The sequence below is a fragment of the Caenorhabditis remanei genome, chromosome II, assembly GCF_010183535.1.
Source record: "Caenorhabditis remanei strain PX506 chromosome II, whole genome shotgun sequence".
NCBI lineage: Eukaryota > Metazoa > Nematoda > Chromadorea > Rhabditida > Rhabditidae > Caenorhabditis > Caenorhabditis remanei.
The window spans coordinates 60,003-74,651 of NC_071329.1; the positions used below are offsets into that span (position 1 = coordinate 60,003).

The 14,649-nt window shown below is 35.3% G+C and overlaps 2 protein-coding genes across 2 annotated transcripts in view; both read right to left on the reverse strand.

Moving 5' to 3' along the window:
* Nucleotides 1–1,282, reverse strand: part of GCK72_003625 (uncharacterized protein) — a gene marked incomplete at both ends in the record, with an annotated part of 2,319 nt that extends 1,037 nt beyond the window's left edge. The window contains 5 exons of the mRNA XM_053724157.1: nucleotides 9–131; nucleotides 244–611; nucleotides 657–759; nucleotides 813–1,049; nucleotides 1,095–1,282. Of these exons, the coding sequence (XP_053588351.1) occupies nucleotides 9–131; nucleotides 244–611; nucleotides 657–759; nucleotides 813–1,049; nucleotides 1,095–1,282 (1,019 nt within the window). The remainder of the gene's footprint in view (nucleotides 1–8; nucleotides 132–243; nucleotides 612–656; nucleotides 760–812; nucleotides 1,050–1,094) is intronic.
* A 2,716-nt stretch (nucleotides 1,283–3,998) lies between these two features.
* GCK72_003626 (uncharacterized protein) lies at nucleotides 3,999–10,978 on the reverse strand (the record flags this gene model as incomplete). The annotated part of the gene is made up of 18 exons (XM_003094434.2): nucleotides 3,999–4,180; nucleotides 4,272–4,376; nucleotides 4,425–4,503; nucleotides 4,550–4,851; nucleotides 4,967–5,759; nucleotides 5,921–6,076; nucleotides 6,121–6,411; nucleotides 6,695–6,875; nucleotides 7,038–7,262; nucleotides 7,309–7,438; nucleotides 7,835–8,184; nucleotides 8,665–8,755; nucleotides 8,856–8,972; nucleotides 9,212–9,478; nucleotides 9,563–9,781; nucleotides 9,990–10,143; nucleotides 10,195–10,347; nucleotides 10,925–10,978. 18 exons carry the CDS (start codon nucleotides 10,976–10,978, stop codon nucleotides 3,999–4,001), a joined length of 3,849 nt encoding a protein of 1,282 aa, XP_003094482.2.
* Nucleotides 10,979–14,649: the final 3,671 nt, after the last annotated feature.

Sequence of the window (14,649 nt, forward strand, 5' to 3'; positions counted from 1 at the left end):
TCTGCAACAGCATAACTTCGGAGTAGGATGGCACGACAAAGTGTTGTTCTCTTCGAAGTAGAGCCTCTAATTCCACAGTATCCATTGTCGACGTTCTGGTCAACGGACCTGTGTAGTTGATGGAATTGGGGCTGAATGAATAAAGATTAGTCCGAGTTATGACTTCAACAAATTCGTTAAGCGCACACAAAGGAAAACAAGTCTGTCAACGGTGAAAATTTCACAATCATCAAAAACACTCACCTCAAGTAATGCGTTCCAAATAGTTTGACAACTTGGAACGACAGTACAGCTGTCCTCCATTCCGTATAAATTCTGAGTGGCCACGATAGTACAAAAATTGAGAAAAACCAGAAAACTATTGGGTGAAGAAACCAAGGGGGAGTCGGTCTGTTGAATACCAGTATCTCTTCTACAAATCCAACATCTGTCAAATCCATTCCTTCTCTAACTTCCATGTAATCATCTTTTGTCTCATTATCATTGAAAAATCGGGATCTTTGTTGTTCAAATTCAGTAGCCGCTTGCATATTTGCAAAAACGAAACTTCGCGTTAAACGAACCCGAGTTACGTGAAATTTTTCAACGTCTAAAATTGATTTGGAGATGTCCTGGAAGAAATAAATGTTTGTATCAGTGTTATTTCTAATTCATACTCGAAATCCACATGTATCATATATGAACATGCTGCCTGCTTGATGAGAGTTCACTCGTTCATAATACACTTGAGTAGCCGATACGGCATCACCATTTCTGTACCTACAGAATTAGTGTATGTCTGTAGAATGTCTGTAAACAATATTTTAGCTTACCTGGTAACCTGTCTTGTTTTCCTTGTGTAATGGTAGCATACACTCTTCCACCACACTATAGGTGGACTTGTCCGCAATACAGCAATATAATTCAAAGCATCCTCCACTCGAATTTTTTTCATACTTATCACTTTCGTCCGACTGTGCCAGCACTCCATGAGGTAAATTATATAGAGCATAAGTCCAAATACTATAGGCACAAAGTTGTAGCCCTGAGCACACGGACCATGTTGGTATCTGACAATCAATTGTTTATCCCCTACATTTTTTGCAAGAACTCACATCAACAAGGGCTGGCTTCCAGAATATGCTTCGTGCTTGACATGGCAGTATGTTGCATAAAAGAAACACAATGCCAAAAGGAGTGAACACATCAAGCATTTCCCATACCCAGTCCTCCTTAACACTCGGCATATATTTGGACGACGTGGCTTTGCCACATGTTCTTGCACATCCGCAGTTCCCGCCATATGATATCAGTTTTGTTCAGAATTATGCAGATGCCATGACACGAGAGTCTTCTTCAAGTTAGCTCAAGGTTTCAAAATGTATTTAATGTTAGGATTTTGAAGTATAACGTTTACGCAAGTTCGATAATTACAATTACAATAGGCCAGTGATAAACTTTTTGCAGAGCGAATGATTGTGAATATGAAAAAATACTGCAAACCCTGTTTTTCTTATGGAGAACCTCAACAAAACTCAACAGCAAAATAATTTCAATAAAAAACAAAGCGTTTGTCGACGGGCAAAAAGAACAAAGTGGAAAGGAAAACCGGAAGGAAGGGGAAAATTGATGAGTTTTGGCGGGACCACGAAAGAGGACAAGACTGGTGCGATTGACAATAGGAAACAACAATTATATAACTAGTTCGATGAATTCGTAAACAAAACTCTCCTCGCCCGGCAGTATTTTGCGTCTTATGGGAAAAACTTTTTTCTTCGAAAAGAGTCAAAATTAATTTTGGGCATTCTGTTTTTAATGTATTAGGAAATTTTTTCGCACACTCTTTTGAAAATTCCGGAAATAAATAAAAAGATAGCGAGTGAAAAAATCTAGCAATCAACAGTGTTTCAATTTAAAAAATATGCAATCTAATCAAAAACAGACTCAAACAAAAATTTTTGAGCCTCACAGTGAGCTCATCGATGACACAAAAAACTAGTAAAGCGAGGGGGTGCCTATTTCCCCAAGAGATTCGATCTGAAATTGGACACGCCCTGGCCTAAAGCAAAAGAAAGGGCCATGGCTCAGAAGGATGGAGACATAGGAAAATGTGCATCTCTCCTTTTTTCGTCTATCTTTCTTTTCTACAACGACACCATAATAGAGTTTGATTTGAGTCACATCTCAAAGGAAAAGACTCCTTCTAGCCAGGAAAGATGGGGGATAGATTACAAATTTTATATTTTAAAACAGGAACTTCTTCGATTGACTGAAAAACTATTTGGGGTATTTTTGTTTTAAAAAAAATATTCAGAGTAGCACTTTTTCGAAAATTCACAGAAGTTATGAGTGGTGATCACGGTACGATCAACATCGCTAGAGTCTTGTCTTCCCCTGCTGATTTAGGATAATAATCACAAAAAAACAGGAAGAATCGTAATTCTAAAGTCCTGTTTTTCAAAAAGTTTTTTAAATGAGATTTAAATAAAATAAAATTATCCACTGTGAAACTCACAAGTAATTCAAATCGTGATCGTTTTTCATACGTTCCTGTGGTGAACTCTTATAAGATGTTTATCAGTAAAACATGTTAATCCATTACTACAAGTCTCCGTTTCAAAAAAAATTCAGATCAAATGTAGGGTTTTTTTCAATGTTTTGAAACGTTACAATAATTTGAAATATTTAAAAAGCATCTAAAATTAAAAACATCCATTTTGTACAATAGAGTGTGGGTATTCTTCAAAAGTGTCCAAAAATTCATACTTCAAGTTGCATCAATCTCTTCCCCTCCAGTAGGCTCTCTAGGGACCTTTCCCCAACGCCTTCGCACTTTGACTGCGACAACAAAACCAGCAGCATTGAAAAAAAATAAAAGAAGGATTCATTTCAAAGTGATAAACGTGTCGCGAAAGTATTTTTTCAAGGGAGAGCATCCAGAAGTCTTGGTGAAGAAGAAGAAAAGGGACGGAAAAAGGGGACAACAAAAGATAGAAAAGAAAAGAAAGGCCCTGGAGCTGAAGAAGCAGAGAGTACTTGTTAGTGGAAGAGCATAAATTAAACAGCCCATGCTAATGGGTAAAGGGAGAGAAAGAGGACTTTGTATTTTAATGGGATGCCATTTGTCGCTAAAAGTCTTTATTATGAAGGAACGATGAAATTTGATTTCTGAGTGGTTTGAAAAAAAGTAAAAATTTTGAAAACTCTACGAATAGTGAACCGTCACTAGCAAAAACAAAACATTTCACTTTTTCCGTTTCAAAAATGGAACCCTTTTTAATCCCATGTCTTTAAACCTTCCCATCTTTCTTCTTCAGATGTTATTCCGTTGTTTCGTTTGAAGCAGCTCTTACGAAAAATGGAACAAAACAAAGGTTTGGTTTCAATGAATTTTAAAAACAAAAATTTTTAATCATAGACTTTCGAAGATTCCCTTCTAAACTTTTGAACTTCTTCTGAATAAGAAATTAATTAATTGAATTTCACATCAGCGAATCATTTTTATAGTATTTTTTGTGCACACCTCTCATCAAAAATGTAATTATCTGGAATGACGACTTCGCTCAAAAAGCGCATCTCATAAAATAGCGTGTACACACTAAGAAGAGCAGAAATGAGAATGCTCCCTTGCAAATTCGAAGGCGACAAAAATTTTCAAAAAGTTGCGCTAGTGGGCGCACAACAACAACAGCAACAACAATTTTTGATGTTTTCTTTTCGAAACGGAACAGTAAAGTTTTTCAATTGCGATCGTTGTTTTTAAGAAAGACAACAAAGTTGTTTTTAAGAAGACAACAAAGACTTATCCGTTAATTTTGTACAAAATCATTTTTCAAAAATATTGATAATTTTACTTTTAACTTCATTATTTACAAAGTGCTTCAAATTATGCATTAACATAAAGACAACAATGGCAAAGTTGGAGAACGATAAGACGAATGGCAAAAGTGAAAAGATGGTTTAAGAGAATATGAATTGATCAGTGTTAAATGCAAGCATTAACAGAAAAATCAAGGACATTAAAGACAGGTTTCTTTCTGTGCAATGGTTTCATTCTGGTATTCAACAGTATCTTCATTCTTCTCGGTAGCCTCATTTTTGTTGTTGTCAATGTTTGGCTGGTTGTAGTATGCGTTTGATGTGCTGGGGGAGTTGCTGTCATTTGGTTGATTGTAATAGTCTCCGTTAGATGGAGAAAGTTCTGAAAATTATTGGACATTGTTTTCAAGGAAAATGCATAAAATCTGTATTATAATATTGCTATTATTTTCTAGGAAGATAGAAAAGCATACCGGTTTGTCCATCTTCCATCGTAACTGCAGTATAAAGAACAGAAGATTGTTGAACTTCTTTGGTTTTGGGGATAAGGTACGAATTATCTTCCGGAGTTGAGCCGTCTGCAAATTTACTTATTTTTTCTTCGAAAGATTTCGAGTCTAACTTACAATCAAAAGGTTCTGTTTTATATCTGGATGAGTTGACAGACTGCATTCGGCTGATAAGGTCCCCATTTGGCATTGTGAACTAAATTAAACTATTTTTAAATACATTTTATGAGTTACGTGCTTACAGTAGCCATAGATGTAGGTGAGCTTGGCATGCTCGCTTGGTCGAAATAAGTCTGTGGGTCGATATTACCATCAAAAATCTCACGAAGCTGTTCTGTTTGAAATTTTTCTTCAGCCGTCAAATCAGTTTCACTAATATTGTTTGAGTTCTCCAGAAATAGTTGTGGTACCTTGCAGAATTCTTTGAATCTTTGATAAAGAGTGTCGAAATCGGGTCGAGATTTCGGATCGGCCATCCAACATCGGAGTAGTTCTTGATACAAGTCAGGTGTGCTGTTGGGAGGTTGTGCGAGACGATTCCCGTCTGAAAAGTTATTACAGTGTTGAACAGGGCAAGATGAGAAACGGACAGAGTAAAATGAAAAAATTAAATTATCGCACCAGAGTATTTGACTACATACAATATGCTTTCTACTTACCTTTTAAAAAGCTATGAATACTATCGGTAGACATTCCTTGATATGGACTTTGCCCAAATGTTATAATTTCCCAGCAAGTGACTCCAAATGCCCAAACATCCGATGCATGGGTATAGCAGTGCTTTGAGAAAATTTCGATGGCCAGCCATTTGATAGCGACTTTTCCTGACTTAATTGTAATTGAATCAGCATCATGTTTTAGAATTTTCGATAATCCGAAGTCCGTAATTTCCACATGATTGAATTTTTTGACAAGTACGTTCCGTGTGGCGAGATCTCTATGAACAACTCTCTGATGATAAAGATATCTCATTCCAGATGCTATCTGGTAACAGTACAGTATTTGTTCTCGTGCGCCCAAATTTTCTTTGTGAAGTTTCAAAAAACTTTGAAGGTTGCCAAGAGGTCTGTAGATAGTGACAATCTTTAGACCATCATCATGCATACAGAATCCGATAATTTTCAATAGATTCTCGTGTTTCAATCGGAACATATTTGTAGCCTCCTCAATCATTTCATCAGTTTGAGATTGATCCGTTTGAAAAATTTTGATAGCAACTGGAATTTTCACATTTTTCGCTCTTTTAGGGTAATAAATTCCAGCAAAAACAGTGCCGAATGCTCCAGAACCCAGTTTCTTGTCGAGCTTGATTTGAAGTTCTGAAGATGGAATCAAGCAGATTCTGGACATGTTGGGGCGAACGCTGGCATCAATTGGAGTTAATTCAGGCATATCCACCATTTCAGCAATTTTAAGCTTCTTTCCGATTTTTTGACAACGCCAATATATCAACTGAAACTGATAATTATGAAGAATTGAAAATTAATTTTATTTAATTTTATCCGCAAGGTAATCAAAAAAGCTTTTGGCAAAATCCCCTTTGGAAATGGGTCTCGAACACGATTATAGAAAATACACCGTGTTCAGTTGCTAGAATTTTTTCAGAATCTCACCATAATAAACAAAAACATTATTGCAAATCCAATCAAAACGGTTCCAATAATAATCATTCTCGTTTTCTTTTGTCTTCCCGCTATATCGTAAGACAAGCATTCGCCGTTCGCTTCATTGGTGAATGGTAGGTTTTCAGGGCACTCGCTAACGCATTCCTAAATAACATTCTTTTTTTCAGTTGCAATCTGTTCCAACTTACGACCACATCGTTATTGAACACGTTGTACGATTTACATTTTTTACATCCTGTTGCAAACTCATTCACACATGGCAAATTCTGATCACACTCTTCATGACACTTTTTGCAGATACCGTAGCCAGATTCATTCGCGTCCGGTATTAAAAATGTGTTGATTGGGCATTTGTCGACACAAATCTCCTCAACATCATTCGGATGGTACTCAAATTGCTTACAAACGCAACCATTTCCATTTTTATTGCGGCCGTAAGTAGAGCAAGTTGTACAAAACGGGTGACACTCTTCGCAATGCTGAAAAAGTGAAGTGAAAAAAAGTAAGAACAGTGGCGTTGAATACACTGGTATTTTTTCAATCATATTGAGGGAAGATACTTTTTTATAACGTTAGAGAACATTTTAATATTGAGGAACCTACAAATGTTAACGTAGAGTGAAAAATAAATCTAACTATTCTTTTCACAACTTTCTACCAGTTTTCATGTCCCAAGAAATTTTCGGAAAAGGCTTACTACACTAGTTATGAAAAAAGTTTACGCCAATATATCAGATTAAGATACTTTGAAGGAAAACATACAGAATCAGTAACCCCATCGATATCCATTGGATGAATGTGAAAGTGTTCAAGATTGTTTTCCATACAAACACTATTTGTTCCGGTTGCTTTCAGACATTGAACTGTTCCATTCAGATATTTCACGGCATATTTGCACTTGTTGCACCCTCCAAGTCCAAGATTTGAATCAGATCCGGTGCATCTGAAGTTTCTTAGTTCAGTCAATTTTGGCTCTGTTCGAGAAACAGAAGTTCAGAAAGAAAGGCCCGGTTTGGAAAGACGGACTGCTATTTCAATTGAGGGCCCAATTTTTTGGTTCAGTTAAAATGACCATGCAAATGCATATTTTAAATGATTTACTCACCCATTTTCATAACATGTTGGGTGACATCTTTCGCAAACATTTTTAGTAGTAGAATAATGAGTATTTGTAGGGCAATCAGATACACACTCCATACGATTTCCAAAATCCGAATTGTAAAGAGTATAATGTCGGCAAGAAAGGCAATCGAACTCTCCTAATCCATTACATGTTTCACATTCAGGAGAGCATTTCTGACATTTCATTGAAGTTTGATTTCGAAGAAAACTGGAACAAGAAAGAAGTGAAATTTTCTTAAAACTTCCGGGTTTACCCAATAGTGTCACATTTCGACACACAGGTTCCCATATTGTTCCATGTTCGACACTCCCGGCAATCTTCCGGCCGTTTTCCCCAGCATCCTCGAGAATTGCAGTTTGGATCACAAATTTCCTCTTCTTGAACTACAAAAATTTGAGATCATGTAAAATTGACTTCGGATCTTTTAATTTAGAACATTTAGACCATAATGTTAGTGGCCAAATTAGCAAGGAAATCTTGAGCTGTTATATCAGTTCATATGATGTCTTTCTCAACACGCTAGTTTCGAATACGTAATCCGTTTTACCGGAACGCTGCAATGAAACAAGATTAAGACATTTCCAGTGCTATAATTACACCTGTCAAAAGCTCCAAATTAAATTTTTTCGACCAGACTTCGACAACATAATTTTCTCAACTTTTTTTTTACAAAATATACAAAAAACTTGAACTACGGGATCTCGAGATACGTCGTGAGCATTGCCTAGTGAGCTACTATTGAGGATGGCATTATAACTTTAAAAATTACTTGAACTTACTACACAATTTACGGTCTCTATTTTCTTCAACCTTCAAATTTGGCTTTCCTTGATCTCCTTTTGACTGTATTATCGATTCCCAATCAACAGTTCCCACGTAGCATAATCTATGATTTTTTTTGATAAGCACTGATCCAGTTCTGATTAATTTAAGGGAGTTAAGATTCAATTCCGCCAAATTGTCACATAGATAAATAGACAAAGCCCATTTCATATGGTGATGTTTTCGTCCTTCGATGATTTGCAAATTTTTGAGAAATTTCAAATCAAAAAAGTCTTGCTCAACAATCGTAATGAACTCGCTAACAATTTTCACTGTTTCCAACACTTTCAGCTCCTCGTATTTGAACCTGAACGATAATATTAAAAATAAGTTTTTCAATTTGAAAATTGATTTTTAATGTTGTATAAATTAAAATTATACTACATCTTCCGAAATCGCTGAGAAAGGAAACTATGTCTGAATCTGGCTCACTGTTAAAATTGAAGGCTAAATATTCTTATCCTGAAAGTTCAATTCCTATAATTATGCAAGGACGATCTAGCACATAACCAAAGTAAAGTCACAAACCCGAAAAGAGAAAAAAGAAGAGAGAGGGAGGAGGATTCCGAAAAACAATAATATTTATATACGGTTGAGTTGTTGCAATTGCTTTCCATAATCCAGTCCCCTCTTTTTGTTTCATTTGTCTTTTTCCGTTTTTGCTCTTTCGGGATGTCAGTAAAATAAACGGGCACATTCCACAAGTGTCTTTAAGTCCACTTCAAAGACATCTTCGCAAAATAGTTTTTTCTAGCGAATTTATTTATTTGTTATAGATTGTTCTTACTTCTTTTCAATGATTAGATGTCCATCAATTTGTTCACATCCTTCGAGGGTTTTCAATGTTTCGTTTGTGAGAGGACCATCGACAGTGCAGACTGTAAACATGACAAAATGAAATAGGTCAATTCGAAATAGTTTTATATTTCACACTTGTTTCATGCCACTTCTTATTTACTTTGATCTCAATTCACTCACTTTTAGGACATCCAGAACTTGGACATTTTTCACATTCCCGCACATCTTTTGTTGCATCGTAATGATGACCTTCTGAGCAATGGCGAACACATACATCGTTTTCAATCAACAGCTCCGCTAAAAATGAGTTCACAATTTTTCGTACAAAATAAAAATAAAAACTATGGCTCTGATCTAGAACAAGCAATTCGTTTATTGCTCTGCAACTTAGCAAACTTAGCGATTCATTTTTTGATAATAAATAAAGGGACTTCTTACTATGAAGAATTATGTTTAACGGACTCTAAGAAACATATGATAAACCTACCGGAAGATCAGTTAGTAATTTTGAAATAGAGACAAAAAATCAATCTTACGTGGACATTCTTTCACACAGTGATTTCCATTTTGATACCTTCCATCGGGATTTGGAACCAATCTTCCTGTTTTGTGATTGAATATTTTTCTTGCTGGACACGTATCAATACACATCTCATCCATTTCGTATTTACTGCATGCAATGCAACTATCAGGTCCATGATTTGTGCATCCACCGAGACAAGAGGAGTCACAACATTCGTAAGATTGGGTGTTGTTGGAGTAGAAACATTGGGAGCATGGTTTTGGGCAGACAGAGCGGTAAACTGAAAATAATTCTTCTTCTTAGTGAAGTTAAACATTGAGAATTTCAGTTTTTAGAAATCTCTAATATTTTCAGTCAAACTAACTTTTCTGACAATCATTATCTCCTTTTCCCCAGCATTTATCTTTACAGCTTTCATGGCATGACGCAATAAGCTCTCCATTCTTCCAACAAGCTTTGTGAGAATTTGTCGTCTCAACTTTCTGTCTTGAACTGTCGTAAAGAATCTCATTCCAATCAACTTTGGTAGCCAGGAAACACATTCTTGGGTTGTTTTGGATAGTAACCGATCCATTTCGAATCACTGAAACAAATGTTATTTTCAGACCTGCCGAGCTCAAGATCACAGCATTTAATTTTTTCAACTTCGAAACCAATCCGCGAAATTCCCAATATTTCGTTTGACACCCTCTGGCGAAAATTCGAGAATTGAAAATATCGGAGAGACGCAGAGTATTTTTTGCACCGACAAATATTTTCACCGTATTCACCAATTATCTGCTAGACACTACCTCTCAATTCCTTCATCACCAATTCGTTCACTTTCTCGTTTTGATGAATATACAATGAATTGTCATGAAACACTTCGTCGCCATAAATAACACGTAGCTTTGGAAATGAAATCTTCTGAATATTGGCTCGATATATGATAAGACTTCCGCGGATCTAAAATATAATGCGTCATTTTTTTTGATAAACTTTAGAAGTTTCTCTCACTTCCTCAAGATGATCAAAAAAATTGACTGTTTTCAAATAGTCAACATCGGCATCCACGGTTTGATTAGTAGAGTTTCTCCACTTTTGGATTTCGTTTGCCTCAATCCACGTTATTTCTAAATTTCCGTAAACACGGCGACATCCTCGATACATCTGAGAATTTGTTTTATTATAGCTCTGGGCTATTTGCATTAGGAAAAAATATAATTTTTCATGAGTGAGGAAGAAAGCAACTTCAAACTATTAATAATTTTTTTTTAATAGGCTGGGATAAATTCGATTAGTACCAGAATAAAATTTTAAAGTTCTTTATTCTTTATGATATTTTATGAAAATTCTTTATGATATTTTATCTACTTTTTTAAAGTAATATCAATTAAGAAATACTCACATTTTCCAGATCTTCTAAAATATTGCCTGATCCATATCGAGAGAGTAAATTGTTGGTGCCGGAACAAACTGAAACAAAAAGGTTACAATGAAGTTTGTGTAAGTTTTTTTTTCTTTTTTTAATTGTGGGGTTAATAGGGTTGACCAGGAAACACTGGGAAAGTGTGATACCAAAAGTTTCCATACTTATGTAGATCTCAATTTTCATCAATATTACCGGTCTAAAATGCTATTGAGTTGTTCGAACCTCTAATATTTTCTGACCCTATGTCAATATGCCTTTTCTAAATCATAAAAAAGAGGAAGGAATATTCGGGTACATTATGACTTTCAAACTAACCGCATTCATTTTCAATTTCACATCTTCTCCATAATTGCGCATGACACTTTTCATAAAAAACAATAATCAATAATATTAAAACAGTCGGAAGGTATTGCATCAGCACACGATAAAATGCCTCCCAGAAAATTTTGGAGCGAATTGTAGAGATAGCGAATGAGTGAGTGAAAAAACGCTCTATTTTCTCTCTTTTCTCTTCCTCTTTTTTCGATACCTAACTAGTGAAATTCTTCATTGCATTTCTTTTTCTAAATTTCTCTAGAATTTCGGATTTCTTTTTTCATTTGTACAAGTGCTCTGAAATAGAATAATTTGTAAAATGTGGGAGTGGGAGAGAGTATGATAATTGGTTTGTACATCACAAGGACATCACGAAAACAACGGAAAAGGTCGGAGTAGAAAAATGTGTTACTCACCATCAGGGTCTGTCAGATTGTCTAAAAACTTCCATTTTGAAATACATTTCTTTATTTTTACTTAAGGTTATTTACAATTTGAACAAAAGTGGAAGGTTTTTGATCATTGTCAAAAAAAAGCCATTCCTATACTCTAAAGCTCAATAGGTAGGCAAAATATTAATAAGCTGGAAATATTCCATAAAAAACACTTTTTTCAACTTCAAATTTTAATTGACTCACATTCTCTAACCACTATTTTCCTCTGTCTCCTCCGCATAGTGGTCATCCCTGGTGTCGATGATGAAGTGACGTCTTTCGTGTTGATTTCGAGTATCAAGAAAAGGAACAGAAAAAGAAATCGCATCTGCAATAACGATTTTACATCGCCCTTTGTGATATACTCGTCGGGAATAATACAAATTACTAGACGCAGCAGAGAGAAACAAGTTGAAAAAGTGATGTATTCGATGAAGGTAGAGGGGATTTAAAAAGATTGAAAACTTCAAACATACAGAGACAAAAAATGTTTTAATGGTGGCGCCACATCGGTCTCCGACCTGTGTCCGGTGAGCGCCCCCCTGTGGAGGTACCTTTTCTCAATATGGAATGGTTTTGTCCAATTGTGTGGAGATAAATTGGAGGACACGTTCTTATTTCAGTACTTCCGATTGGGTGAGCTAGTGGTAGAATAGACGGTATGTTATAAATTCTTAGAGGTTTTTCCAATAATACGATTGTCTGAAAGTTCTCAAATAAAGAAAAGGAGCATATTTGACAAAAAAATGTCTGATATTTTCAACATGAAAACCGTGGACAGCTTTCAAATCAAGAAAATATTCTCCTGAGAGGCCTAGTTGCGAGCAATGCACAAAGCATTTTGGCGAAATCATTCATAACTATTACAAAAATCCAATGATTCATGAGTCACTAAACTCTCAACTGTTTGCTCAAAGAAAGGGGGGCTCGAATAGAAAAGAAAAAGGACTTTTCTCATGCTCTATTATTTTTAATTGAAAAAAAAGCAACATATATATATGTATAAATAAACAACATAACAAGAACATGGGAAACTTCTATGATGACAGTTGGTATGTCTCGAAATTTTGTGCGAGAGTAATTTAGAAAACACTATACTGTTGTTTTGAATTTTTTCGCAAGTTATTTTTCATGACTCCCTGAACAAGTGATTGTTTTCCTATTTTGAATTTTTTGATCATGTGTAGAAGAATTTATAACAATTTGCTAAACCGTTATAGAGGTAGAAAAAATGGAGGAGCTGGACTGCACGCATGTGTGTTTGAGGGGGTGTCTTAAAGGGGCTGCTGATAAGAAAATAAGAGCATGAAGACGGTCTTGTTGCTTATTGTCTGCGTCTTACGATCTATCAGAAGCTCTCTGCTCAATAGAAAAATGTCATGTGAATCATAACATTGAGATGTATGAGAAATGGGGGATGGTGGACAATGAAATACAAGCGGTGACTTGAATAGGTTCATGGGGAACGTGAGAAATTTTTGACTAACAAAGGCAGATAGGTTTTAGATACAGAGCAGAGCGAAACACTTATTTTCTGTTTAGTGCTTTGATTCAGAAAGTTTTCCGAATTTTAGACCGACATAAAATACTGTTAACAAAAAAACAAATATTCGAAAAACGGATCATCACATTGGTAAAAAAAAAATCCCATTACTTATCCTAATAGAGGAGATTTAATAAATCAATCTTGCAACAACAGTCAAGAGGAAACGTCTTTGAAGAACGCCGGCTGGCAGCTAGCCGGGGGACACGGGCGGTCTCAGAAACAATTAATTACCATATGGACAGGAGGGCACCTAAACGAAGAAAAATGGATGAATGAAAAGAAGAATAAGCGAGCAACATGTGGAGAAAACAATTCCTTGAAAAAAATGATAGGATTTTGATGATGCGGAGGGAGGGAGAATTTGTTATTGAAAGTATAGAATGGGAGGGGGGAGGGAAGAAGAGTCCAGGTGTCGAGTCAAGGGTTGCTTAGGAAGATTTATGATGTGGAGAGGTGAGGGTGAGAGGATTTATAACAGTAGGGTCAAGGAACTATTAGGAAAGAATTAGGGTGTACATACTACTTGGAATCTAATGGAGTTATTCAAAACTGGAGATTGTTAGAAAGTTTTTATGAAAACCACTTAAACATTCTTGAATAATTTTGTAGTTCATAAAAGTGTTCTAGTTTATGAGAAAAAAGTGTTTAGAACAAAAATGAACATTGTGGAACTGACTAGTACAAATGAGTAATACATTTCTTGAGGGCGTTTTTTAAAGAGACTCATGAGACACGTACAAACAGGGTATTACATCAAAAAAGAAATGGTGGGAGCACATTGATTTATGCGGTGCAATAGAAGGAATTGTTCGCAAATATTAGCTCAACTAATAGATTTTTCTCAACTTTTTCATCCGCTTTGGCAAGAAATATGGTTGTGCAATAGGTGGTGAACTTGATCAGTAAAAATGGAACATTTTCATGAAAGGTAAAAACGGGAATTCAAGAGATAAGTGGAGGGAAGCTAGCTTTTTGATATGTTTATTTCCTAATTTTAAAAGTACACCTTCTATAGCAAAATTTTTAAATTGTTTTGATTTCTCGAAATCTAATGAGCCAAATTTGTAATCGTTCCAATAGAAATGTTTAGAAACCTTCGGAGCATGTTTTGAGCTATCATTCGCTTGATTATGTTGAGAAATAAAACGGTTGATAGACATTTACGAAATCAAAAATAAGAAATTGCCATTTCGACCTGAAATATTATCTGAAAACAATAGTTTTGCATCGATTGGTGGATAATGCAGTCAGAATTATTATAAGACTGAAATTTTCTTATTCCCGAGCTAAAAATTGAATAAATAAAATTGTAAACCTGCAAATTCCTCAAAAATTTCGTTTTGTGAGAGTAGATCGAAAACATTTTTGTAGTTCTTTTTCGGATTTGTTGCATTTATAACAGTTTTGTTGATTTTACCACGTTATTTCCCATTTTCAACATGTTTTTATTACAAAACTCTGTAGAATTGAATCAGGCAGAACTAGTCTGCGCGTAGCTACATAAAACCCTAAAAATTATATAAAGTTTTTCTTCAACACCCGTTTCAATCTTTTATCTGGAATTGTCAAACATCGTATTTTCTGTTCCATTTTTTCAAGTCAATCCTAAATTCTTGTCGTTTTGGCAGATCTAAAAGTAGTTAGTTGTTCTTTTTCTGGTTTCTTGATAGTTTCTTGATAAAATTTTAAGCTTTGAGAGCATGTCATGGTATAACACATTGTTCCATAGTTTTTTTTTGTTGAGG